The 27865-nt window shown below is 45.3% G+C and overlaps 1 protein-coding gene across 5 annotated transcripts; it reads left to right on the top strand.

Moving 5' to 3' along the window:
* The first annotated feature begins 396 nt into the window (after positions 1-396).
* LOC137153363 (membrane cofactor protein-like) lies at positions 397-26873 on the top strand. 5 transcript variants are annotated; one of them, XR_010919777.1, is made up of 13 exons: positions 397-1004; positions 8854-9045; positions 9889-9985; positions 10792-10877; positions 12316-12528; positions 14038-14220; positions 16443-16634; positions 17765-17953; positions 18739-18765; positions 20300-20366; positions 22582-22687; positions 24072-24218; positions 25310-26873. XR_010919777.1 is itself a non-coding variant. In XM_067548608.1 (12 exons), the coding sequence occupies exons 1-11, from the start codon at positions 821-823 to the stop codon at positions 22670-22672; spliced, it is 1521 nt and encodes a 506-aa protein (XP_067404709.1). In that variant the 5' UTR covers positions 397-820; the 3' UTR covers positions 22673-22687; positions 25310-26873. The 5 variants fall into 5 exon arrangements, 3 of the variants coding, with proteins under 3 accessions (XP_067404709.1, XP_067404732.1, XP_067404724.1); XR_010919776.1 differs by having other exon boundaries at positions 23302-24218; XM_067548608.1 differs by lacking the exon at positions 24072-24218.
* Positions 26874-27865: the final 992 nt, after the last annotated feature.

Here is a 27865-nt window from a genome sequence, read left to right as displayed (position 1 = left end):
CAGCCACAATTGGTTAACACCACAGGCCGAGCAACCCGATTGGTTGATAATGTAACTCGCAATGTTTTAAGGGCAGGCGCTGCAAGAAGCCCCTGGAGAGACGGACAGCAAAGAGCACGTGCGGCGCAGTCGCTAGCTGGAGTCCGAGCATCGCCGGCCTAGAGCAGCGGGACCCCGCTCTCCCTGGGCTCCGGGCACTCCTGCAAATCCCGCGAAACCTTCAGGGACGAGCTCTTCGGCGGCATCGCTTATTGCCCTAAAGGTCGCTGCTCAGGAATTAACTCACTCCGGACTCCGCAGCCGACGCAGGGCCCTGGGCCGCCCATGGCAGGCGGCACCAGCCAGACGAGAAACTCCAGCTTGCCGGGCAGGCGCCGGGCGGAGCGAACGCGGCTCGGCTCGGCTCAGTCACTGCGGCCACTGCCAAGCCCAGCAGCCGGGCGCTCTCCGCCGCCGCCCCCGGCCAGCGCCAGCACGTCTGCCGGCTGCTTCCTGCGCCCGGAGCTGGCGCCGAGCCGGCCCGCGTCTCGCTCTCGCTCTCCCGCCAGCAGCGGACGGGAGTCGGACCCTGCGCGCCCCGCTCGGCTGGAGCGAAGCGGGGCTGCTCGCGGGCCCTGCGGAGCCGGAGCTGGCAGACAAGCGGCGCTGCGGCTCTTCGCCGGCTGCCTCCCTCGGGCACGCTCCGCTCCAGCCTGCGCCCGGCCGCCGAGCCCCAGCGCGCGCCTGGCTACCGCCCTCAGCAGCCCTTTTGGCGCGGAAGCGGCGTGCGTGCGCGCCCCCGCTCCACCTCCCCCCAGCACGCGCGACACACGCTCAGCCAATGGGCGGCGGCGACTCCGCTCATGCGCAGTCGAGGGGACGGTCGGCGCGTCGCTGTCAAGCAGCCGGGTGTGCGCTGCTGCTGCTGCTGGGAGTCGGCGCCATGAGGCTGCTGCGGCCTGGCTGGGACCCGCGTCTCCTAGCGCTGCTGGCGCTCGCGCTGCTTCCCAGGGGGGCGCTGGCCGGTGAGTGTCGGGCGCGGAGCGGGGCCCAGCCCCCGCCCCCCGATTTCCGTCTCCCCCGACCCCGCCCTTGATCCCCTCCCCCAGGCCCGCGTCCCCCGGTGCCGTCCTACGTCACCCTCCGCCCCCCCCCCCGTCTGCTGCGCCGCCTCAGCGGCAGCCCCGCCCCCTTCCCCGCCGTCCGGGCAGCGACTGGCGAAGGCGAGGAGGGAGCAGCGCCGGGCAGGGAGGGGCCCAGGATGCTGCTCTCTGGGCCCAGCGCCGGGGGGAACGGGAGGGGGCGGGGCGGGTCTGGTGCCCGGCTGCCGTTGGCCAGTCGCTCGGTTCTGCCCGAATCGCGCGGCCGGGTTTCAGGGGCCTCCCGCGGGAGCGAGGGACAGCGCCGCGCGCAGGCCGCAGCAGCGTTTCTGTGGGGCGGCGAGCTTGGCAAGGGCTCGCAGCTGCCCGGCCAGAGCCCGCTCGCCTGGGAGTGCGCCTCGCGCCGCCCGCGCCGCCGACGGGCCGCTCAGCTGCAGGGCCCGGCCCGCGGTGAGCCGCGTCAGCGGCTGTCAGCCCCTGCGCCGCGCGCTGTGTTCATGAAGCAGTGACTGGGCCAGGCTCGGCTCGGCCCGGCCGGCCCCGTGGGGTGCCGTGGGTGGGGGCTCGGGGCGGTGGGCGAGCGACCCCGACTCAGCTCTTCCCCGCGGCTGGTGCGGGCCGGGATGCGAGCAGGGGGGCTCGTCTGGGCTCTTGGCACCGCTCCCCTTTCATCAGCTATGAATGAGGCCGAGCAAGTCCCTCTGAGGAGAAGCCGCTGTGGGGCAGCGGTTGGGGCGCTCCCCTGGGAGGCCGGTGCCGCTCATTCGAGTCCCCGCCGTGGTAAAGGTGTTTAAAATAAATCTCTGCCAGTTGCCTTGATTTACATTTGTAGTGTCCTCCCAGGGCCCTTTGCACCCCCTCCATGCCCGCCAGTCAAAGAGAGGGCATCCTAAACAGGAGTTCTCACTTCCCCCGGAGGCAGGGGCTCCCCTCTCTGAACCTTTTCTTAACAGGCAGAGGAAGGAATGGAATCAGGGTCAACCACCTCCTAGGCATGTAGTCTAACCACTGGACTATAGAGTGATCCTAAACCCTGGGTTGGCTCCACTCCTACTTAATGAAAGTGGGCCAGCATCAAGAGGCAAAAAGCTGCCTTACCTGCTTCTCAGGAAGCAGAGGTGGGACTTGAACCGGGAGCCCACACCACCGGGCTATTCAGGGCTGCTTATAGGCAGGGCTTACTTTGGACCATTTAATGGTTACTTAAAATGGACCCACGTCAAGTACTGCTCAACTCACCTAGTAGGAGGAGAACCTGAAGCATCAATATGAAGCACCATAGGGACAGAACTGAGCCCCCTGACTATGCAGGCCTGCTTGCAAATGTGCTCTGATTTGGGCCATTAAATAGTTACTCAAAGGGGACTTGCTGGGAGAGAAAAGAAGAGACTGCTACTCAAATCCTTTCTCAAGGAGACAAGGGAAGGGGGGTTTGAACCTGCATTGCTAACATACCAGCTAAGCACCTTGGCCTCCAGACGACCACATAGGCCGCCTTATACATAAGTCTTGCTTTGGTCCATTATTTCATAGTTAGATAAAGTGGAACGCCTCAAGGGGTGAGACGCTCACAGCTGAAACCCTTCTTCTCCTCAACCAGTAAGAGGCCAACGGAGCTAACACCTGCTGTACCCTCTATGCATACTCAAACCACCCATTTATAAGAGCACTTCTTACAAAGCCATAGTCCTTTGGCCTGCCCTCAGCCATAGTTAATGAAAGTGGACCAGCTTCAAAAGGAGAAAAGCTGGTTCTGCACGCTCTTTTTCAGCAAGGGGCTAGCACCAGCACCAGAGCCATCCAAAAGAAGCACCCACGTCCCCAGGCTATAGAGGGCTTCTTGCCAATGAGTCTCCTTTTGGTCCAATTAATAGGTCAGTGACGTGGAACAGTTCCAAGAGGAAAGGCGTTCCCTATTCAAACCCATTCTTACTAGGCAGAGGGAGGTGAAGTAGGCACGCCCACTGTTGTGCTTAGCATCCAAACCAGCAAAGCATAGAGCAATTCTGAGCTTTTTACTGGCCCAATTAATAAAAGGAAAAGCATCAAGAAGCCAGCCGCTCCTGCTTTAAAGGTCTTGTCATCAAGCAGAAATTGAACCAAAGCGGCTAACCTCCCTGGCGCACAGCCTAACCCCCCATGCCAGCGAGGGCTTCTTGCTTTGGCCCAATCCATAGTTAATTAACGTGGAGCCGCTTCAGGAGAAAAGATTGAGGGCGTCCCACAGGAGAATCACGTGTACACCAACTGTTTGTTAGGACATTCACTTGGGAGGGAGGAGAGCACTGCTCAAACCCCTTGTCATCCAGCAGAAGGGGATTGAATGGGACTGCCCCATAGCTCAAGGGAGTCCCCAAACCAATAGACTGCAGGAGGAGTCTTTCAGCCTCTGTGGCCCAAGTAATGTTTAAATATTTAATTCAAGTGGAACGGCTTCAATAAGAGCAACCTACAGCAGGCACCCCTTTAGTTCAGCAGTTAAGGCACTCACAGGAGAAGTGCCAGACTCTTTTTTAAATTCCTTCTCAGCAAGTGTGGGAGGGAAGTGAATCCTTTTCAGCTGAGGACCCTAATTACTGGGCTAAGGGGCAGACAGCAAGCCTCTGTCTCTTCCCCCTCAGCTCTTTTGTATGGTGTTAGGTGGGTACTTGATGATCTCACAAGACCTGGCTTAAGCACCTAAGTAAGTCACCTGACTCCCAGAGAGGGGTTTCTGGCTGTGGTGTAATTCAAGTGGACCAGCAACAGGAGGCAAGACTGAGGGTACTTCTGGTTCAAACACCTTCCCCTTATCTGGTAGCAAGAAGACTTGAACCAGCAACATGAAGTATCATTGAGAAGTAGCTGCACCGCTGTCCTAGGAAGACTTTTCGGTTTTAATGTAGCCCAATTAATATTTAATTAAAAAGTAACAGCGTCAGTAGGAAAGTTACTATTTGAGAATCAGGGGAGGGCCCTCCCCCAACCTAAGGGGAGGAGCCACTGGACCTGGGACTCAACCGATTTCAGGGGACAACAAATGAAAAAACAGGAAGGGGGGTGAGGGTCAAACGGGAAACCAGAAGGGGATTCAGTAGGACAGTTTGCAGGCACACTCAGTTCAACTCCCTTCTCAGTTGGGAGAGGGAAAAACTGAATCAACATCTCCAATAGTTTGGGGGGTCACCTAACCATTCTAGTGTAAAGTGCTTCTTGCGCTTATTTTTGGTCCAATTCATATTTAATTCAAGAGGAATTGAAGGTGGGGGGGGGGGGGCCGGTCTCCAACACACTGAGTATCCTAACCCCCATACTGTAAAGGGCTTGGGCCCAATTAATGTTTAATTAAAGTGGCCCAGCTTAAAGTAGAGAAAAATACCCCACAGCAGAATATCCCTTAAGTCAGCAGGCTTGTCTAGGCACATACTACCTCATCTCTCTAACTGCCTGCTGCCATTTATAAGCCTGCGTCCGTTACCTACAGTGTGGGCGGTTTTGAGGCAAAGGGCAGAAACATCTAGACATGGTCACACCTCCAAGATGATCTGATAGTCTATAGGTATCTACACATCTCTGCCTGTGAAGGGCATTGTAAATTAGGGGTATTACTTTGAATTCATGGCCTGGACAGACCTGACCTAAGTAGTCTGTGTTCTAGCAAGATTTGAAGGTAGATAACTTCAGTCCAGCTCAACTGCAGCTTTTTCAGAGTATCTAGCCTACGTTTCACTGGCATTTTTATTATACAGTGCTAAGAACTAAGTAGCTCTGGCTAATGTGCACTACGAGTTGTTTGCTAAGAAGAACAAAACAAATGAGAAGTTGCCAACTACAGTGGCCTCCAGCAGATAGCACCTGAAAAGTGCATATCAATCAGTCAATTTATAGGAAATCGTGCAACAGTTTGGTATCTTCAAGTGTCCCCTGGCACCACTGGATGGGAAGTAGATAGCACAGGACATTGTGTTCCTAAAATGATGGTTTTGGCTCCTGTTATCCTCCGCCTTGTGTGTTGTAGCTGTGAAAATACAGGTGCAGGAAGAAGATGCATTTGGTGTGTGTGCCCCAATACATGCAGCCGTGCTAGTGATAAATATAGCAACAGCATAGTGAACACATCTGAGAGATTCTGAAGGTGAGCAGAAATGTTTCATCTAGTTTCCTGAGTAAATGTAAGTTGAAGGGGTGTTGTATTTGACATTTGGTAGCTCAGTTACACGTAGGGGTTACATAAGAACACATGGTTTTACTTTGTTAGTCACACAATATAGTCAGACAAGACGTGGTATATGTTACTCAAATAAATATTACAGGATCTTTTTTTAGGGGATAAGGCAACAAGCCACGTTTATTGTGAATACAGAAATTTGGTAAATAGTATCAATAAAAAGAAAAGTATCAACACTAACAACATCAATATTGTTCTTTACTTAGTGAAATAGTATTAATAATGTAAACACTAGGAAAACAGTATTAATGGATCAATACTACAATTACGGAGACATGTTTCAGTTGGTACTTTCATTCATACCTTCACACACTGACAGGCATACACAGATAGGGTGACAGACAAACATACACAGGGGTCTCACAGCTGTCATAGTTACCAGCCTCTTGGTGCTCATGGTAGTCACCGGCCAGGTGACTGTAGCATGAGGGTGAGGAGCAAGGTTCTGCCGATGAAGATGCTCATCGGTACTCCTGGATTGTGTGGTGATGTAGAGCCGGCCCTCCATCCTTCATCTTTCTGTCTGATTTTATAGGGAAAAGATCCCATGTAAGTCTATGGGTTTTGCACTGTCATGCTGCAACTGGATTTTTTGGTGTGATCCTTAATCACCCACAATGTTGCAAGCCTGATCAGATTTTGTCCTTTGAAATGGTCTGGTTCCAAAGTTATCAGGGTGGACTCCTCTTTGGCCAGTTGATTATGTTCGCTCCTTTCTTCTGCCCTCAAATGTTTTTAGGTGAGGCTGGTGTTTTCTTCGTCTGTTTCGACATCCCTTACTCAGACCGATTGTTCAATCTCTCCCCCTGTCTACACTCATCTCAATTGCTCAGCCATTCACACTTCAATCACTCAGTACCAACTCCTAGCTGAAGTATTCACATATTTTTAAAGCAAACATTATTTCATTATTGCCAGTGTTTCACAATTAGATAGGTGTATTACATTTCACAGTGTGGCTTTTTATACTTAAAATAGGGTTTTAACAAATATATTGAGAGGAGATAAAATTAACAGATAAAATGGTCAGTGGAGTGGTTTTACAATCTTAAACCAAAGAGAATTATACAAAATACAGACAGACTTGAACGTTATGTAGTAAATAGATATTTTAGAAAGACTGAGGTGAACATTTCAAAAGGGTAGAACAGTACCAGTCAGTTGAGGTTTTAGCTTTTGATTAAAGTTACAGTGTTTCAGGCTGAAGTGCCTCTTGGTAGAAAGAGGCGGGGGGAAGGTGGGGGTGTGTTTGTGGCTCTGTTCTTTCATGAAAACAGGATTGGGCCAACATACAGCCGTGCTACTAAGAGACATTACTGTTACATAAATAGTTTAAAAGTATTGTCCTTGTATTCAGGGATAGTCAGAACATAAATTACAGTCGTACCATGTGTGCTTTAGACGTATGGCTCCATCTCAGCCGATTACCTCCAAAATGTTTTATAATAGGGGGATAGGTTTCTTATCTGCATAACGTCATAAAATTGACAACTTTTCTGAAATCAGTCCACTCCCCCAATAATAATAATAATAATAAATAGTTTGATATACTAGTATATGGTACAAACAAGCTCATATTGTCTTTTGACTACAAACATTTGCTTTAACAGAAGGCAAAAAAGTACAGGAAAATGTATAAAATATATCACCTGGGCTTAAATATTTCCCGAACCACACTATTTTGACTACATCATAGCATTATCAGTTGTATTTAGAAGGTTTCTGCCAATTTGGGTCAAAATAAATTATATTTCTATGATTTACAGCCCTTTTAAATGATTTTATAATTTTTTCCATTTGGATGCCTGATTAAACATTATATGATATAGAAAAACTGCACCACTTCCAGCCTCTACATCCTTGCTGTTGATGACCACTAGATATGTGCCTGCCATGCGATAGCAATGACCTTCTTTTAGCTTTTGAGTTACCCCTTAATGCCCAAAATTATCTGGGCCAGTGGACTACCTCAGTTTCTCTATTTGTCAAATGGGAACATTTACTTGTCCTCACAGGAGGGTTTTAGTGTATTGAAATACATTACTGCTATAGTAGAGGCCTGTTGCTTTCTCTGGCAACATATTTAAAAGTATATGTCACTTCAGTTCACATCATGAAGACTAAATGTTACCTATTTCTGCATTTATAGGCAGACTCTTTAGGAGGGATTCATGTGTACTGTATTTATTTAAGGAGGTACAGATGGTTGAATTTTCATATCTAAGACTACATACCATTTCCCTCTAAGCCTATAATTTCTTACTAAATGTACTATGACTGCATTGTGACTGTCCTCCTCATGCTTCTATGGCCCTCATTACTGTATGCAGGCGCCTCCCAGTGTTCACTGTTTATCTTGGTCCTCCCAGTGAGGTAGGGAGCTAGTCTCTGTGCCTCAGCTCCCCCATCTGTGAAACAGGGATAGCAAGTGACTTGCCTGAGGTCATACAGGAAGCATTTGACAGAACAAGGGAGATGTGGATTCATTTTCAGCTTCCAGGGTGTTGCTCTAACTACTGGACACAGCCCTATATTTCCCTTTTGCAAAAGCCTTGGCAAAAACCGATTGTTCTTGGAGTGATTGTTCACATACCTTCCACTAAAGGTACACATGCACCCCATGGGCTGAAAAATCCAGTTCTTTTTGGACTAGCGGTGTCCATTCAGCTGCACCTGTATAAGTAATCCATATAAATGGAGTACACTGAGGTGGCAGTGTGATTATACATAATCAAACTACAAAAATCAGGAGTAGTATCTGAGCTCTTAAGCATTTCACCTTTTGCGTAATGGACCTTGCTTTCATCCACCTCCCCCATTGTTGTTACTTCCCTTGGATATGTATATGTGCCTTGTGATTCCTGTTACCCACATCTGACGAAGTGGGTTACAGCCCGTGAAAGCTCATGCCCACAGAAATTAAATTTGTTAGTCTTTGAAGTGCTACAGAACTCTCGTTGTTTTTACCTCTGGCTTTGTTGCTTTTAAGATGTTTTGTTCCTGATACTTTGGTGTGGCTGTTACATTGGGATAGCTGTCAGTACCACAAGCTAGTCTGCTGGCAGATTTTCATTGTATTTGATGCCAGTTTCTTCTTGCGGCGGAAAATAGCTATTGATATTTCTATGCCTCCATTTCTTTCTTCCTCTCCACTTTTACTCTTTACATTAATGCACGTTTAAGTAAGCTCATTAATCAGAGCTCTGATCTTAACTTCAGAACGTCATTGTCAAATTGTCCATGGTTATAGAGCAAGCATCCTACCAGAAAACGCTCCTGACGACAACTCGCGGGGGCCTCCTCAAGCATCTCTGGGTCTCCTCTGACGATGCTGTTGTATTACAGAAAATAGTGTCACGAATTGGGCTGTCAGGGTAGCATCTGTGCTACACTTGCTAGTCATGCTTTTCTGAGGATTTGTAATTTTCTTTTCAATATTGAAACTTTCCTAGGCTCTTCTGGTAATCCCGGCCTCTGTGTCTACTAAGGCTTAATTTGTACCTGTTTAACGAAAATATTTCATGTTTTTACAAATTGACCACATTATTTCTCACGGTGTTTTTGTAGATAGTTGTGGTGGCCCGCCAAAGCTAACATCTGCTGAGCTGCAGGATCAATTTAAAAACCAGACCAACTTTCCTGTTGGGACCGTAGTGAAATACACCTGCCGCCCAGGGTACATGAAAGTTCCTGGGGAGTCACCTGCTGTCTCTTGTGGAAGCAATTTGGAGTGGTCACCAGTCAAAGAGTTCTGTCAAAGTAAGGTTCTGCACCTCTTTTCCCTCCACCACCTCTTCACACTCTAGGTTTTCAAAAACACTAACAAGTGAAAGCCTCTTCTGGACCGGAATGAGGATTTTGTAAAGTTTGATGGTTGACCGCTTGAAACAATTGTTTTTTAGGAGGAGCATAATACCCCCACCCCACCACCCCCAAGAATCAAATGTAAAACTTTAACACAAAGTGAAATTGCAGCCTACCGGACCTCATTAGCAACACTTCCATTCCAGAGGGCTCGGATTTCACATGGAGGCTACATTACTTCAGACATTGCATGTAGTGATTGACAAAAGCATGCCAAGCCCATGACTTAGTGATACTAATTTGCATTGCTGTGATGGTGATAACAGTTTAATTGTTTCTCTCTCTGGGCTGTGAGTGCTGTACGAAAAGCTGATTCCCTTGAGAAGGGAAATGTTGGGTTAATTCTTCAGTGCACGCATCTTTCAGGAAAGAACACTAAGCCCGCAACAAACTTTTTAGCATTGGGTGGTTTAATCTTCTAAGTAATTCACTTTATTTGGGTTCATTGTAATATGAAAGTCATGTTGTACTAGCAAGACTATCTACAGCTTGGCAACATGCTAGTTTATAGCCAATAGGGATTTTTGTAGATAACTAGAAGGGCATCGTTCTTATCCATTCCACTCACTAACACAAGCGTATGTGTGTTTTTGTCTTCATGGGCTTTTTAAATTCATCTAACGCTAAAGTTTACATAGATCACATACGAAAATGTGGGACACATACATCATTCGCACAGAATTATCTTTTGCATCTGGACTTGGAAAGAGACCTAATGCCCATTTAATTCTCTTTTAGGGAAGTCATGTGCACATCCAGGAGATCTAGAGCATGGCCGTGTTCACGTCACAGATCTCCTGTTCGGTTCGGAAGTTACATTTTCGTGTGTAGACGGGTAAGGTTGTCAAGGAAGTGAGAGTGTTCTTCATTTCTCCATCTTTTATACTGGTTGTAGACCTTTATACGGACTAGATAACCATAAATTATGACAAACTTTCAGACGGATATTGGGGAGTAAGTAGTTTCTGAAATAGCTACAACTGTATTGCTATGCTGTATGTTCACTCTAAAGAAGGTTGAGTGAGTCAGTGTTCCAATTGTGAGACCCTATTTTTTAGGAGTTTGTATTCAAATGAGAACTTGCTTTCACATCTTGGAATGACTTTTTTGGAATAGCCTCCCCCCAAAAATGTTTGTTTGCATTTATAAATATTTCTTAATGGCTTTTGGTGTTTTATATCTTGTTATAAAACATCTAATTTAAATACCTAGGGGAAAATGTTATAACTTGTATTAATAGCTTTCTCTGCCCCTTTCGCGATGTTTGGGATAGAGGGTCGTGTGTCAAACGAATGGAAAGAGTGCTGAGTGTTCTCGATTCGGTAGCCAATTATTTTCTTCTTTCGATGCTATCTTTGGCAATTCCAAAGCCTCAGCAATGGTGGAGAAAGGTGCATTTCTGATAAGTCTCTCAGATGTCAATCCTTCTGTTAGCTGCAGTCACTTCGCTCCCTAGCCATTTTCTGACTTGGATCAGAATACTCGGCAAAATGTGTCTTACGTTGAGATTGGCATCGCCTGAAATTCAGTGTTCCATTACCACCTGCTGGCAGAACAGAAGTGTACTCCTAAACCATCCGCTCAGATATTTGAAGTGCAGGAACATGTTAAATTTTGACTTTTGAAAGTGTTCTTGTTTAGGTACAGATTATTTGGAGCTCCTTCTAGTCGGTGTGTGATTGATGGACGAAGTGTTACATGGAGTCATGAAATTCCATTTTGTGAAGGTAAGTGCGTTTTATACATTTAAGTTTGTTCTGGTTGTCAGTTCACATTTGGTAAATGGTGCAGTCCAATGAATTCACTGGTACAGAAAACTACTGTTCGTGTTCAGTCTTGTTTGTATGTCATGATTTTCAAAGCTAATGGCGATAGTCTTCTTTAGGAATGCCCAAAGATTACTGAGAGCTTATGTGGGTCAAATGTGCTCACTTATTGAAAATCAGGAGTAAGCTTTACCTGTTAAATAACTGGTAACTTTCGACTCGTGATTGACAAAATGGAATTTCTGGCGGTGTGTCAAATTCCATCTGTCTAAATTATATTTAAGAGAATGGCTTTAACACTGACTTGAGGGACTGATTTTAGGTGAAGAGGATGCGTGCATATATAATATGGATGCAAAGGAAGTCACAGGACTATTGGGTATCACAGTCGGCTTTTTTCCTGTGACTTATTTGTAGAAAACTGTATGAATTAACCTTTTTTGTTTTGCTGTTACGATTCAGATTTATTGCTGTATGTGGGAGCTTACCTATGCTTGCTTGTTTCATCCAGTGCCATAAATGTACATGGAATGTAATAGAAAAATCTATTTGCCGCTTTATGAAAATTCTTTTCAGAGAAATTTTAATGGAAGGCTGTTCAGGTTGTTTAGATGAAACAAACGTTAGATTTGCATACTCGTTAGGGGCTTATTCTTTTAATCGGCATGTGTGAGCTTTTATAAGGAAAAGCGATCAATGGAACTTCACCACATACAGGGGTTAATCAAGCATAGGAATGCAGCTAGGCTCTAGCAAAAGTTGCATTACACTAACTTTTCCTTTGATATCCGTAACCTTTACAGTTTTATTTGTCTGACTTCTATTTTCTATGTAATAGACAACTTTTATCAAAATACTTTCAGGTTTTCCAGTTAAATATCAGGAAGATGTGTTTTAACGTAATGTTCCTAACTTTCCTTCAGAAGGCATTGAGAAAACAAGTCAGTGATTTCCAGTGGAAATTCAGACTGGTTGTCCAAGAGCTGTTTTCCGTTGATCTACTACCTTAGCTTCTCCTGTCCCGATTATGCTGCTAAAATAAAATTGAACATGTCTACAATCTCCTTGATTATCTTTTTGATAATGGTTTTTGCACTTTTGTTAAACTCAGTTATCAAATAGTAGAGTTGATTCAGTGAAATCACTTGAAAAACTCTATTATATACAAAAGTGGGTCAGATTGCAAACAGACATGCATCAAATTTTTTGGAAATCGCCTTGCTTTGAATAATACTCTTGCTAAAAAAATAGTCAGCATCTGCAACTCTTGGCACTAGCCTGAATGACTGTTGTGCTAAGGCCTGAAGACATTGCACCTTGGAGTTGTTGTGCTGCTTCTTGCTACATGGCAGTTTTTTCTCCCTTCTGTTAAATGCTTTTTTTCTTCAATATTTTCTAGCAATTCCATGTTTACCACCTCCAGAAATCATCAATGGGAAACACTCCGGTGAGCCCAATGCTGACTACACCTATGGATCATCAGTAACTTACAGCTGTAATACCGTACCAAAGGGTTCACACCCTTTCTCACTTATTGGAGAGGCATCTATTTATTGTACATCTGACACAAATAAAAATGGAGTTTGGAATGCAGAGGCCCCTATATGTAAAGGTAGCTAGTTTTTTTTGGTAGCTTTTCTTCCTCATAGCTTCTGTAAATCATACCAAAAGAAGACATTAAAGCTTAAGATTAAATCTCTCACCTGGACAAAATACAGCACCCCAGATTCGAATTCCTTTGCCTCTGTGCTTTCCATTCAAATCCTAAATAGTCACATCATATGTCTTAGTAGTTCAGAGGTAAGTGTCTCTGCATAGTTTCCTGCTATTAGGTGACGTTTTCAGATACGTGGCATCAGTAAATAGGCATTTTTAATTAAAAATGCCCATGATGGTCCTGTCTTGCCCTGAGATTTTAATCCGACAAAAAGATGTAACAAGCTGTTAAACTGAGCAGGATAGGAAGAGAAATACAGATTTTGCTGGTAAAAACGAGTACATCCTTTCAGAACTTTAAAAGTAGTGGTAAAGCTCTCTTAGCTCACAATTTTCATCTCCCACTTGCATGATACAGCTTAATACTACAAAAAGGAGATTTCATGTAGCTGATTGTCAGAGGACAGGGTTCCCTCACTCTGGATTACTTACTGCAAACAGTCCTGTCTCACTCCTTTGTCTAGCTCAACACCATGTACTTATTTACACTGCATTAACTACCCACAGCACAAGGTTCTTACATCCTCTCTAGGAACAAGGTGACAGAGCTTACTTCCCTGAGACTCTAGGCTTCTCCAGCCCTTCCTTCCAGCCTGCCTGTCTTCCATCTCACTTTTAACCTCATCAGATGAGGACAGCTAACTGGTTAATCGCCCAGTCATCTCCCCAGTTTGCCTCAGGTGAGGACAGTTTCCAAATGCCCAGAATGGTGAGTCAGCTGAAAGCTCCTGACACCTTGTCACACAGACGTTGTCTTTGTATTTCATTTGAATGTAGACAGCGTGACAACGCTTGACGGAAATTGTCATGTTGCTTAATGAAAGGCACTCTTGTTGTTGTTGTGATGAGCATGGTGTTACAACTTTCCTAATATCTATCTACAAAATTAACAGTGCAGGAGCAAATAAAAGGGTCAGAATATGATCTTCTCAATAGGAGTAGCAGGAAGAAAATGGCAATCTTCACATTGTCACTAGGGTTTTTTGTCTGAAGTGAAATTGTGCGCCATTGGTCTATTTCGTGTGTTACAGTAGAGAAACCTAAGGGAGCTTCTTCCTTAACCTTGACATTTCTTGGATTTGGGAGTACAAGTCCAATTAAACATAGTGTTGGTTGGTTGGTTTAGTTTAAGTATGTTTTCCTTTAACTTCTAGGCAGTTTTTGTAGAAGGAAAATGTAAAATTAGTGGGTGAGGAAGAGGACAGAATTAAAGCCACCACTTTTTTCATAGAATCATAGAGTAGGGTTGGAAGGGACCTCATGGGGTCATCTAGTCCAACCCTCCACCCAAACAGGACCAACCCCAACTTTTTAAAAAAAAGAAATTATATAGAGATTCTATTCACATTTTTAGGGCTTTATTTTTTCTATAGAAGATGTTTTTCACATTCTTTTTCATTTTCAGTGGTCAAGTGCAGTAATGCAGAAGTTGAAAATGGGAGAAAACTAAGTGGATTTGGTCCTTCCTATACATATCAAAATGCCATTCAGTTTGAATGCAACAGTGGTTACTACTTGGTTGGCAGTGATGTGATTAAATGCCAAGCGAATAATTTATGGGATCCTGCAATACCAACTTGTGAAAAAGGTAAGTGCAAATAGGATTTGAGATGTCAATTTTCCTTACACGTTACACACACCATTATAAAATCCACACTCGTTCTTCCAAACTTGGTGAGACTATAAGGTGTTCATGGTGAAGAGAGAGTGCAAACTTGAGACGTAACATGGGATTTTGTTTCCAAAGCACTTAAGGGAGTTCACATCTACGAGCTGATGGCTTTTCTAGGCATTCTGACAGTGCAGTCGTAGCAGTGGGCATCTATTGGATGAAATAGATGGTTGCCATACTGTGGCAGTGTAGCACATTTGACTCTCTCCCAGTGGTTTCATTGAGTTATTGAAAAGAAGGGGATAGTATGGATTCCTGTGACCTCTCTCAGATGAGGGCCGTGTGGGAGGAAGAGCAGTTGGCCATCAGCAATTGTGAATTTGAACCACTTCAGTCCTGAGTCACCTGCGCCTGCTGCATCACGTAGAGGGGTGAACCGTTTTTTTGCTACCCCAGCATTCCCAAATGGAAAAATGTTTCCATCGACACCTCAATATGTAGTTGGAGATACAGTTACCTTGACATGCGAGGCAAATTACAACTTCCCCAATGGTGCAAAGTCAATGACTGTTGTCTGCAGAGGAGACAATATGTGGAATCCTCCTGTACAGAACTGTCAAGGTAAGTCTAGATAAGATTGTCATGTTCTTGATTCAGAGGCACGTGCATTAAGACAGAGGTCGCTTCTGCAAATTCTAGACACTGGGAAACATTACCTCTCCTAAGAGAAACAGCATTTAAATGTCAGTTGTTCAACTCCTTAGTGTTACTGCATTGGGGGAGGTTCTGATTTTTATCCTTAAATGTACAGAGCGGTTGCTGTTGTCTCCCTTATTTTGCCAAGGAATAGGAAGCTGAAGTTTTGGGTTCAAATTATGGCTTGTTGAGGATTGGAAGCCACTGTTTTACAAGGGGCTTGGTAGTTCTGCTTCTTTCAGAGAAGCACTATTTTCCTTAAGTAGTGACCACCGTTCCCGATTGGCCTTTATAAGACGAGGCGGCCATGGACCCATCCCACAGGTTGGGGTTTTGAGTCTTTTTTCAGGGTTTCTTGAGCTATGGCACGTGCGATGCTGCCTCACTGTTGGGTTGTGGAGGGGATATCCTCATCTGGTCAGAGATGGACTTTTCTTTCGCAGTTAAGATGGATTGAAGCCGTATGAAACTACCAATGAAGTAAGCCGAGAGCTCTTTGGAAGGGTTGAATGCTCGTGTCTGATGTCTGGGTTGATTAGCCCGAGAGCTATGTGAAATAGCTCTGCTAGCTGTGATTGAGCCCCACCGATTGCAGAGTAGAACGTTCTTTTTACGGTGGCACCGTCACAAGAGTCCATGCTGCTGGCAGATGGGTTCAAAATTTTTATTCACTTAGTTTGCACCACCAGCCTTCTAACTCCGTCTGCGTGCCTTATCGGCCATAGTTGGTATGTGAACCATGGTGGTCATCTAAGTCAGCGGTGGAGGAATCGGACAGCTTGGGGGCAGGGCATCGGTGACGGTGCACGTTAGATGTGCTAACCCCTTGGCGGCTTGGCCTTGCACGTGGGCGACTTGTGCCTCTAGAGTGAGCGTAAAACCCAGAGAGTTCAGGTGTCTTTAGGGGCAGACCAGCCTAGCTTGTCGATGACCCCGCTGGGAAGGAGAAGGGAAGACCCTGATCTTTGCCTGGATGAGGTGGTGGTGGTCAGACCAGGAGTGGTATGTTGGTGGTTCCTCCAATAGCCACTATTAGGCTCAAGCCAGGATCTAACATGTCTGGCTGCATGAGTGGGCCTAGAGCCGGCTTTGGAGAATCCCAGGTAGGCCAAGAGAAGAGATGATGCACTATCTGCATTGTCTGTGTGGAGGATGAGATCACTGAGATGAGAGCTTCACCTTTACCCCTTGTCCAGCACGTCAAGTTAAAATTCATCTTTGCCTTCGAGGCTGTACACAAGTGTCCAGTGAGGGGCTTGTGATCCCCATTACACAACTGTGTTCAGTAACTGGCCAACTGAAAAAGCCACTTTTTGTACCTAAGCCTGTTAGGCATTTCTGCATTTTAAACATTGTAATGAACAGATAGCGAGTGACCTTGCATGGCCACAGAAAAACATGATAAATATTTGTAGTAATACTAAGTCTGTTACCAGACTTGATGATTGATATAGTCTGTAACAAGAGTCCAAGGCATGTCTCTTTCTTTTTAAATGCTATAGCAACTCCAAGTGTATGTGGCGCTCCGGAATTCCCAAATGGAAAAATGTTTCCATCAAAACCTCAATATGTAGGTGGAGATGCTGTTACCTTGACATGCGAGGCAAATTATAACTTCCCCAATGGTGCAAAGTCAATGACTGTTGTCTGCAGAGGAGACAATGTGTGGAATCCTCCTGTACAGAACTGTCAAGGTAACTTTAGAGAAGATTGTCATGTTCCTCCTTCAGCGGCACGTGCATTAACACAGATGTTGCTTTGGCAGAGGCTAGGCACAAGAGAACTTTAGCTCTCATAAAGGTAAATAGTTTTGAATGTTCATCTGTTAGTATTTCTGCAGTGAGGGAGTTGAACATTTTTATTTTGCCTTTGAAATGCACTGAGTGACAATCGTACTGAGATTCTAAAACCTCATATGCCTTTTTGTCTTACATCTGAGGCAAAGGACTCTTGTTCTCAAGAGCATTGCAGAGAGGAGTATTGTCTGCTTCATTAGTGAAGCACCTTCATGGATCTGGGTGCAGAAAAAGGGGTTACAGATTGCGTAAAAGGTTTGCATTTTAAAGGGGGAGACACAGAATGCACAGCACCGAAGTTTTTGTTTGGCTTTATAGGTAACTGTTGCTGTCATGTGTTTTTTTATGTAATAAGGTACCAACAAAGGAGAGATGCCCTCTAAGTAGCTAAAATGGAATCTCAGGTGGGGCTTGATTCTCATTGAAGTAGAGTTTTCACACCAAGTTCTGGATCTTGGCTGCTTTTGTCTGATCTTTCATAAAGCTCCGATGCCGAGGGCACCAAAGAACGCCCTCCCCAAAAGGGGATTTTGGATTCTTCATAGTGGAGGGGAACAAGCACTTGCTGACGTGACTTAGAGCTTTCTTAATACCATTAGAGCCTGTCTTAATACTTACTTTCTCTCATCTTGTTGATCGAGATGAGCTCCATACTGTATGAGGGGCTTGCAGACTGTCGGTTGGATGGCTTTTCACTCCTCCAGTGCTGCTCATTCAGTGGAAACGGGTTGAGATCGCGTGCAAGATTCATGTCTATGTAACCTGGCTGTTTTCCATGCCTTTAGTAAACCAGTACAAACTTGAGACGTGAAAAATGTCCCGAGTAATTGTTACTGAACAAGTACCCTGAAATCTGTTCCGTTCTGACCAGAAAAAATTTTTTAAAATCGCAAAAAGATGCAATATGTGTGCATTTTAAATTACTTGGAATAGAAATATTTGTAAAACAGGAATTCCCATCTCATTTGCACTTCAGTTAAACAAGCGAATGCAAAACCCAGTGTTTCACATGTTTGTTCCTGCTTCAGGCACCCCGGATGTTAGTGAGAACCTGATCATCGGTAATGGAAGAATAAAGTCTGGAGAAAAATCCAACTATTCTATTGGAGACATTGTTACAATTGAATGCTATACAGGCTACACATTGCATGGTGAACCTACTCTTCAGTACGTTGGTAGAAATAAGTGGGAGCCTAAAATTCCAATATGTAAATTAAGTAAGTATCAATTGATAAATTCTATAACCACTTTCCACAAAATGCATAGTATTCCACAGTGTGTAATTGATAGCATGTAGGTATCTGGGATTCAGGAAGTTCTATCACTCGGGGACCCATTTTCCCATTTAAGAAATGACGAATGCACATTGTTTATAGTTTTGGGGTGAGACATGGTTAATCCCTTTCTATTAGAGTTTATTATAAATGAGTCCTCTACTATAGTGACTGACTCTTGCCATGGTACTTACTGTACCCATTTCAGGAGTCTGAGTCTTGCCTGGCATACCTCACTCAAAACTTGCTTTCAAAATCTGACAAATAGAAGTGTCACAGCACACTACTGAAACTGCTTACTTTCTCACTTTTACCATACCAGTTTAAAATCTATTAGAATATAAATATTGTACTTCCATTTGTGTATGTATAGAGGAGTCTGAACAAGTCAGTCTGTATAAATTTTACTTGGTACTGACTTCACTGGTGCTTTTTAATGTAGCCTGTTGTAAAAGTAGGCAAATACCTAGATGAGTAAATGGAAGAGCTCTGCATACTCCCAGGGGTACATATACCCCTGGTTGAAAACCACTGCTCTATTAGATTTAATTTTATCTAGACACGGTACCTGAAGGACTTCAGTATGTCTTCTATGAAATGGCTGCTTGTCATAATCTAACACTTCTGCTGAATTTTCTCAGACAATCCAGTAGAGATTAATCCCTGTAGGTTGTAGAACTACCTTGCATACGCTTCTGAAGCTCAATTTGTGTTTTTGTTCGCTCTAGGTGTGTACATCATCGTCATCATTTGTGGTAAGTAACTTACTAAAACACAGAATGAGATGTCGCGAAGCTTCTTGTAGTACTTCACGGGTAGCGTCAGTGTTACTTCTGTTTCAGCTCATTGTATAAGAGCTCCCAGTGAGTGGGGGGTTGCTGTCATGGAATTGCTTGCGTACCGATTTGTGATGCTGTAAAAAGGTCTGGGGAAAAAACGGATCAGCTGTGTTAGCATAAACAGCCATAAAGCATATTTTAATGGAAAGTGGAGTTTTCCTTGTTTGTAGATTGTGTAAGAGAAGCGTAGGACTACCGTCTCTAAAGTCTGCAAAGAATTAAGCCTATTTTTGGCTTTGCATAAAAAATTGGAGGATGTTGTTAGCACTCTAATTAAGCAACTACAGTGGTGCACAAGCAACCCGATGTGCGTCCCCCACCTTCCAGAAAGTTCCCCTCCTCTCCCTCCCTATTGTTGGTTCTCAACGTGCTTAGAAAGTGTGTAAGCTGCTTAAAACAAAGATCCTCGTTGGGATGCGCTCTCCCCCGTTTTCTTGAATTCCACCACTTTCTGGCAACCAGAGCATGGGTATTCGTAAAAAGTGGCATTAGGCCTGGTCACAGGCTTTACTTACCACCGATACGCTCCTTCCGGCTGCTTCTGGGGATTGGCTCTGCCCAGGCTAAGGTCTCCTTGCGTCGTTCACACCACGGTCCCTCTGTCTCAAGAGCTTAGCCCTCCAGCCAGATCATTATACAGCTTTCCCATTTTCGGGTAACAGTCTTATGATTGAAAAGTGTACCGCTCTCCCAGTGGTTGGTAGGGAAACCAAGGCCCTACTACTCCAGCTTCCAGCCCAGGGATCCTGCAATCAGGAGCCAAGATCTGCACCATCCCAACTCTTGTTGCCATCTCCCTGGGCTTCTTCCTTTGCCGGTTTTGTTCACCACCTCCCTTCTGGGTAAACCCTTCCCCCAGGGTTCACAGCCAAGGGCTCGGGCTCGGGCATTCCCACATTTCCCCCTTCTCTTTTCACTAAGATCAGAGACTGACTAACAACTACAAACTTCCACACTACACCTCTTTCCTTGCCCTCCTTGGCTTTATACAAGCCCCACCTACACCTGCCCAGCTGGGGTCCATCTGCAATTAGTCCCTCAAGCCACAGGCAGCCTACCAAGGTAATTAGCCCCTTCCTTCTGAGCCAACTTCACCCCTTCGGGGTGGGGTGCTGTGAACCTCTCATCATAGACCTTCTGAAGAGAGAATGCCAATGCTCCCCTTTTAATGCAGTGGGTACAGTGCTTTCTTAGTTTTGGGTCTGTGCCGTTTCCTCTCCCCTGTGATCAGTTCACTAGCTTAGTTTGTGCCTTTGCGTATTTAATGCTGACGATTAAAGATTCAGAGGTGAGGGATGATTGCATGAGAGTGTTCTGTGGGTTGACACTTGATGCCTTTTTGTAACATGATGAACTTCCTTTCTAAACTTGTGAAGTCTGTTCATTTTTGTGTTTGTTTGGGGGTTAACGATGACTTTTGTTACCAGATTAATGACTTTTTTCCTTTCAGTGATTGTAATCGCTGCAGTGGTGCTGGTAGTTATTTGGATGTATAAGAAATTCTTTTCACAGAAAGGGTAAGTCTAAACCTCTGTTCCTTGCACTTGCTTGTCAGCTTCCTGATACCTTTTTTCCAGGAGCGAGTACTGTAGCTTCTTGAACTGTAAAGTAATTAACATAGTCGATGAAAAGCTAGACTTTTTCATATGTTTGTATATATTTTCAAAAAGGCTTTTTAACCTACTCACTTGGCACTTAGCACGACCAACAGAAAAGCTGTGAATTAACCTTGACTGCCTGACTGTGTGGGAAAATATGTGCATTTAGGCTCCACGCCCTACAGAAATCCATGGTATACCCACACCTTCGACGATGCATGCAGGTCTGGTCACCGCCTCTCCCAAAAGATATTTAGAACAGAAACAGTATAGAGGAGGGCAACAAACGATTAGGGGTATGGAACTGCTTCCACGTGAGCGATTAAGAATGGGACCGTTGTCTTAGACACAACGGGGGGGTACGTGATAGAAATCTACAACATGATGAGTGGTCAGTTGAAAGCGAATCATCATCCCTTCACGTAAGAACTAGGAGTCATCTGATGACATTAATAGGCAGCAGGTGGAAAACTAACGGAAGGGAGTAAGTCATCTTACAAAGTTCACACAACCTGTGGAACTCATTGCCAGGGGAGGTGGTGAAGGTCAGAAGGATAACTGGGTTCCAGAAACAATTAGCTAAGTTCATGGAGGACAGGTCCATCAATGGCTTAGCCGCCACGGTCAGGACACAGCCCCATGCTCTGGGTGTCCCTGTGCCTTCAACTGCCAGAAGCCGGGACTGAACGACGGCGGGTGGATCACTCAATTAAATTGTCCTGCTCTGTTCATTTCCCTCGAAGCCTCTGGCACTGGCCACTGTCAGAGGCAGGACACTGGGCTAGGTGGACCACCGGTCTGATGAACTGTGGCCATTCCGAGGTAGGCTTAGATCTGACACGGGATCCTAGGAATACGATAGCCCTGTGGAAGGAATAGACCTATCCCTGGTCAGAGTTGCACTAGTTTTTTCCCAGTAATGTTGATGTTCGCACAGGCTTGTGACATACTCATCAGTTTGAGTGAGTTACTTTGCTGCCTCCAAGGCAGCTGACGTAGGCAGGGAAGAATCTGCTCTGTTCCACATGATGTAAAAGTCTCTCTATTCCCGAGGATTTTTCATGTCTATGATATCGAGTATTAGTTTTCATCCAGAAACCATTTGAATACACATTCTTTATCAATTAAAGCGGCACCAACACAAACGAGGCAAACCTAAAACAGCATGCCCCTGTATGTAATATTCAATTTTTATTGTATACAGAACACTTCTGTAGTCAAGCTGTATAATAGCTTTTACATTTGAAACTAGTCCAATACAAATGTTTGACAGTAGATCTTTAGCAAACCCGCAGAGTGACACACACACACGTATTCTTTGTAAATCAAAAAAAGTGAATGTTAACCTTATCTTGTACTGATTACAAGTAGACCCTGTATCCATGTAGTTCTCAGGGCAGGCCTGCCCTAACTTATTGGTTTTTTGTAATACCTTGCATGCGGTTTTTTTTTCCATGCGGCCAACTTGCCAGGGCCAGTTTTCATTTTTTTTTTAGGGTGATGATAAACGTTTGTGGGAATCTTATACTCTGGAAAAAATGTTTTTGCACGTCTTTGATGGGAGAGTTGGGGACATGAACATAGTTTCAAAGACTTTGAGTGTCAAGTTTATTGTAGAGAAATTCAAAGGGATGTAAACCACATTTCAGCAAAGCTCTGAAACACGTGCTCAGCTTTAAGCAGGTGATTGATTAGTACAATTGACTTCAGAAGAAGTTAGCTTAACTGCTTTGTTGGATCCAGGGCATTCGCACACCACATGGTTCGATGAAATACGCTCTCTACGAACCTCCGAGTCACGCTTCTGTCGTTAATGCAAGGACCAGTTAAAGCTCATTTCAATGTCACTGGTCAACCCCCCACTTCCCTTTTGGGAAGGGGGGAATTTTAAAAACGATGCTTCACTTTTTATTGATTGAGCTCCAGTATTTGATCTAGATTAGAGTTTAATTTGGAAATCTCCACAGGCACCAAACTCTGTGTTTAGTTTCTAAACTACCTCAGAGCTCTCGTAAACCTCCCCCTCCGACCCCCACCAGCTATGTCTTTTTCACCTGCTGCCTGGAGTTTCGCTCACCATGCATGGTCAATATTATTCAATTAGACTTCCCCCTCCCTCCCCTCCACTGTTCAGCTCATACCAAACCGATGAAAACGGCAAAGCAGTATTTAAAATGCATGCTGAAGTACCAGATGAAAATGAAGCATCTGCATTGAAGATCTAATTGAAACGCTAAAAGGTATCTGTTTAAATTTCCTTTCCCCTTGAAAATGTCCACAGTAGATGGCTTAGTCAGAGTTCAAAGGGAAGTGTGGTATTTAACTATGTATCGGGTGAAGACCACAAGTTATGGTCATGGGTCTTCCTATATGTGTATTTTTTCTTTCTCGTGTCTTTCATGCCTTTGATAAGAAATAGTGACACTTCAAACCTAATGGTTGGTGATTGACAGTGGTCACTATCAGATGCTATTTGGGTTTAAGTCGTCTGTTTTTAAAGGCATGCCTGAAACATGTCAGATTGTAATGGTCAAGTATTTAGTAGTGGCTTATTGTTTTTCAGTAAAATGACTGATTGATTGGTGTAAAATACTCTGTAGTGTGCCACGAAGTAATCATAGCGATGTAGGGCTGCAAGAGACCTCGTGGTCATCTAGTCCAGCCCCCTCACTGAAGCAGGACCAAGGACACCTAGACCATCCTTGACAGTAGTTTGTTCTCAAAAACCTAATGATGGGGGGGGAGAGGAGATTCTACAATCTCCCTCGGAAGCCTCTTCAAGTGCTTAACTATCCTTATAGTTTGTCTTCCTAATAGCCAGTCTTACTATCTATCTAAATCTCCCTTCTTACAGATTAAGACCATTGACTACTTGTCCACCTTCAGCAGACAGAGAACAATGGATCATAATCCTCTTTGATAACTCTGCAGATACGTTTAGGGATGTTCTAAATAATATGGATGCGTGCAATGATGCTGGTGTTCTTAGAGTTGCAAATGGATAGTATCCTTATTACTAATCGGGGCCCTTGTTAGTGTCTGCAGAAGCCAAGAATCAAATGGGTTTGGACACGACCTACCCCGTCCCCCAGAGAGGCTTGATGTTCCTAGCAAGAATAGGTAATCCCAGTTTCATGGTTATACATGAAGGGGATGCATCTCCACAGCCATCCGAATTATGAACTGACCAGTCAATCACACCCCTCATTGGGAACCACGAGTATGCAATCAGGCATCTGCAGAAATCCAAAAAGCAAATACTGCACAGTGGTGTGTTAAACAGGAACTACTGAAACACCAAGGCAAACGTTTGTTTGTGCTTTTATTCAAGGACGATTTCAAAGGACCACTTTTCTTGTGCATAGTCAAGGTTCAAAGCTGAATGAAGTAAGTCCATGTTCAGTTGTCAGCTTTTGAAAGCACAACCAGAAAAGGAGTTCTGAACACTTCGGTGATGAATCACTTCCATTCCCGAGGTGTCCATAACGGAGGTTCTACTGTACTGTCATTGATACACATGGCCACCAGTTTTGTAATTAATTGGCAATGTGTGGTGATTCTTACTCCTCAGTTGAGTCCAAAAGTTTGTTTGAGTGACTGAAATAGAACTCCGTTTTCAATCAGAACAGATTGGCATGCTGCTTTGACTGGACTCACCAAGTTCTGGCAGCGTTTCAACAGCACTTGACGGCCAGAGATGACAAAACAAACAGGAGAGTCTGTCTTTGTCCCAAATGCAAATCCTAGAGTCTGGCTTCTGAGAAGGTGGTGGTAAGATTTACTGGAAGGACAGTACATTTTTGACAATGTCACGGTTTAAATCCGTTTTGGTAGTGTGATTTGGAGAAGTATCTGGTCTCAAGGCGGACAGACCGGGCTACAAAGGACAGCCCGTAGAGTCCATGTATCCCTTGGGACAGTCTGCGTACTTTAGAATGGGGTCAGGAAGACTGTAGAGTAGCTTGTGCTTCTTGTGGGAAGGAGGTGCTCTGGTCACCTTTTTGTGTTGTTATGACAAATACAGAAAGAAATGGTCTGCTCAGGAACTGTAGAAATAGGACTGACCGTGATCTGATTGCTCTTAGGACCTCTGGTGTTCACACGGATAGCAGCAACTCCCGGCTTCCAGCTTGCGGTTGCCAGGAGGAACCCTCCCCCCTTGGAGTTGGGAAGCTAGAGCAATAAGACACTTTTTGGCCCTTAAGTATTCTAAACCTCTCACAAAGGGAGGGAGGGAGGGAAAAAACAACCTATAGATGAAGAGGATCATGACTTTGGAGTGCTCTGAAAGTGTCATGAAGCTTAAGTTAATAATCCTTTAAAGATATTCTAAATAGTAAAGGAATCAGGTGTGGATGCTAATCATCAGCTACTTGGAGTGCAAAAATCCGGAAAACTTGCTCCAAAGTCTCTGTAGGGCAGTTTTGGTGCTTAGAATGTATGCCACCGGTTCACAGGCTTCTAATAACAACAGTCGGAAATATACTCAAGGAAGTGACTTCTCGGGGGCACGGGATCACTGGCAAGGTAGAATTTATTGTACGATGATGTTTGCAGTTATGCATGTCGTTGTGACAATCTGTTCAGCGACTAAAAGAAGGCATAACCAATGTCCGTGCTCCCGAAGTTAAGGATGTCGTTAACCGATCGGTTAAAAGTCACAGGATCCTATTGGCGGCTTGTCCACGTATCTATTGAAACTGTAACTTTTGTCTATGAAGTAAGACAAAAGAAGCTAACTTGGGAAATTTGACCAGTTGTCATGGACAAAGGAAGGTCAATGTGAAGTGAACCATTCAAAAACAATGTGTGTGGATGAGATGGACAAATAATAACCCTGTACATTCTCCTTTTGTTTGCAGGAAACATGTTTCCACTTCACCGACGGCTTCATACACCTCATGTAAAGCCTGATGGATCGATCGTTGGGAGTGAGGGGCGGTGGTGAGACTTAAAGTTTAGTGAATCGCACAGCCGGAAAAGGACTGCACTGAATGTCTGTAGTAGAAGATTCAGCTCTTTCACCAGAGTTGAACACGATTGACGCTTACATTGTCTTCTCCTTTTGTGATTGATTGACTGCTGTAGATAGATAGCTGTGTGTGTCTTCTTAATGAGGCACCAAGTCAGAATGTATATCGTCCCTTTGTAGCTCACGCGCTGTGTCCGTATGAAACTCACTTCTAAAAAGCTGCGTGCCCACAGCCTTCGCAAGGCAGCCTGGAGTACTAAGACTGTGTAGGCATATCCTTACGCCAGCTGCCTTCTTCCTCTATCTCGCAGTTTCCTCTTGCTTGCTTACCGAAGAGACTCCACTGAAAGAGTGCTCGGTAGGGTCTCGACATGACTGCCAAGGCGACACAGAAAGCATTGTGTAAATGATCAAAGGACCTTGGTTTATTTATGAAGAAGAAGACTCTAGTGAAAGATGCTGTGCTCGCTTGAAGTTTTTGTAACTGAAGTCTTGCGCCTTATTCCCTTGGTTCGCTGTAGGTGGTAAAACGGAGAACCAAAGGACCGCTCTTGCTGTCTGGTGCTTTTGGCATCGAAAGTGGGTCTTGCGACATTCCTGTCGCTGAGGCAACAACTAGGCCTCGGTGCCAGGGGTGGGGAGCCCAGACACTAATCCCGTCCCACTCAATTTGGCAAGGGACCACCTAGCATGGGCAATCGAGAGAACCTCCACCTGAGGAATATTTGTCTCTGGGGGACGTGCTGGCAGATAGACTGGAGCTGTCTCGTAGAACTTCTTCAGTCTGGAGGTGGGTGGAGGGATTATTGAGTGGGTGATCTAGTTTCCCGTCCGACAATGATGTCACGGGTGGCTCTCGAGTCCTTCTTTGGATACAGGCTAAGAGGTGTGTCTATATGTTGTTTATGGCGAAGCGCTAAAACGATGTTGACTGGGGAAAAGCTTTTCTTTTCCTTCAAGGAGCAGCCAACAACGCTAGTCGTCAGCTGAAACGGCGGATAGAAATGTGATTAGAGGAGGGCTCTCGAGTAGAGGTTGGTCCTTGAGGCATGTGCCAGTCATCTTTACATCTGCTCCTTTCCAAGCGAATGAGCTGTGAAGTAAGGCTTGGCTTGAACTTGGTGGCTGTTTCTGTGAATATTGTCATAATGGATCAGAGTATGGTGGGGCAACTTGTGGCCAAGGGAAGAAAGGAACCTTTTCCCTTATTCTTTAGCAAAGTCCATGTCGGCGGTTGTGGAGTTACGGGTTCACTTTTGCATAGAAGGCTGGGCTTTGTTTTGTTTGACTTCTTTCAGGGGTCTGTGTGTGTGATTGATAGGGATGTCTCGATTTGTCTTTGCACTGAATTGTTTCTGGTCAGCAACAGGTTTGAATTTAGACATGCCAGAGACTGGTGAAGATTGGAGGTGGAAGGGATCTCGAGAGGTCATCCGCTCCCCTGCTCAAAGCGGGACCAACCCCAACTCGATCATCACAGCCAGGGCTTCATCAGGCAAGGCCTTAAAACCTTTGAAGGATTAAGAAAGAGTCCACAAGCTCCCTACCCATTCCAGTGCTCGATTCACTACTCGGGATGTGACAATTTTGTCCTAATCTCCAACCGCGAGCTTCCCCCCTGCAACTTGAGACCGTTGCTCTCGTTCCGTCATCTGCCGGCACCGAGAACGGCCTAGCTCCATCCTTCCTAGAACCCCCTTTCGGGTAGGTAGGTAAAGGCTTCTGTCAAATCCCTCCCTCATTCCTCTCTGCTGCAGACTGAAGGAGCTCAGTTCCTTCAGCCTCGCCAAATCATGTGCTCTAGCTCCCTAGTCATTTGTGTTGCCCTCCCATCCTTTCTGCAGGGCGGGAGGCCGAAACTGGACACGGCACTCCAAAGGAGGCCTCACCGGTGCCCAATATGGGGGAATCATCACTTCCCTCGGTGTGCTGGCAATGCTCCCGCTAACGCAGCCCACTATGATGATGGTGCTGATTTTTTGGCAATAAGGACTCCCTCCCGACTCCTAGGCAGCTTCTCGTCCACTGTAACCGCCAGGTCCTTTTCTGCGAAACTGCTGCTTAGCCGGGTGGTTCCTAGTCTCCAGCAGGGCGTGGGCTGCTTCTGCGTTAAGTGTGGGACCCTGCCCTCGTCCTTGTCGTACCTCAGATGTCTGGTGGCCCAATCCTCTCCTTTGTCTAGGCCACTCTGTCTCCTAGGGTCTCTTCCATTCCCCCAGCTTCGTGGTGTCATCTGCAACCTTGCTGGGGGTGCAATCATCTGCTTGTTACCTCCTGCCAACTAGGCACATGACTGTGTAGCGTGTGTTATCAGTGAAGAGTAACGTACACTGGGTATGCTTAACAGCTAAGGCTTGAATTCACAAAGGAACTGACCCTTTGTCGGTAATCACTGGACTGCACAAAGCCTGGGTTAGGTGCCTAGGTAGGTGCCCTATGCAAGGAA

Source organism: Emydura macquarii, unplaced genomic scaffold (assembly GCF_026122565.2).
Source record: "Emydura macquarii macquarii isolate MOO-44397 ecotype Brisbane River unplaced genomic scaffold, CSIRO-AGI_Emac_v2 contig_237, whole genome shotgun sequence".
Lineage (NCBI taxonomy): Eukaryota > Metazoa > Chordata > Testudines > Chelidae > Emydura > Emydura macquarii.
The sequence above is the reverse complement of the archived record's forward strand: the minus strand, read 5'-3'. Positions and strand labels throughout refer to the sequence as shown.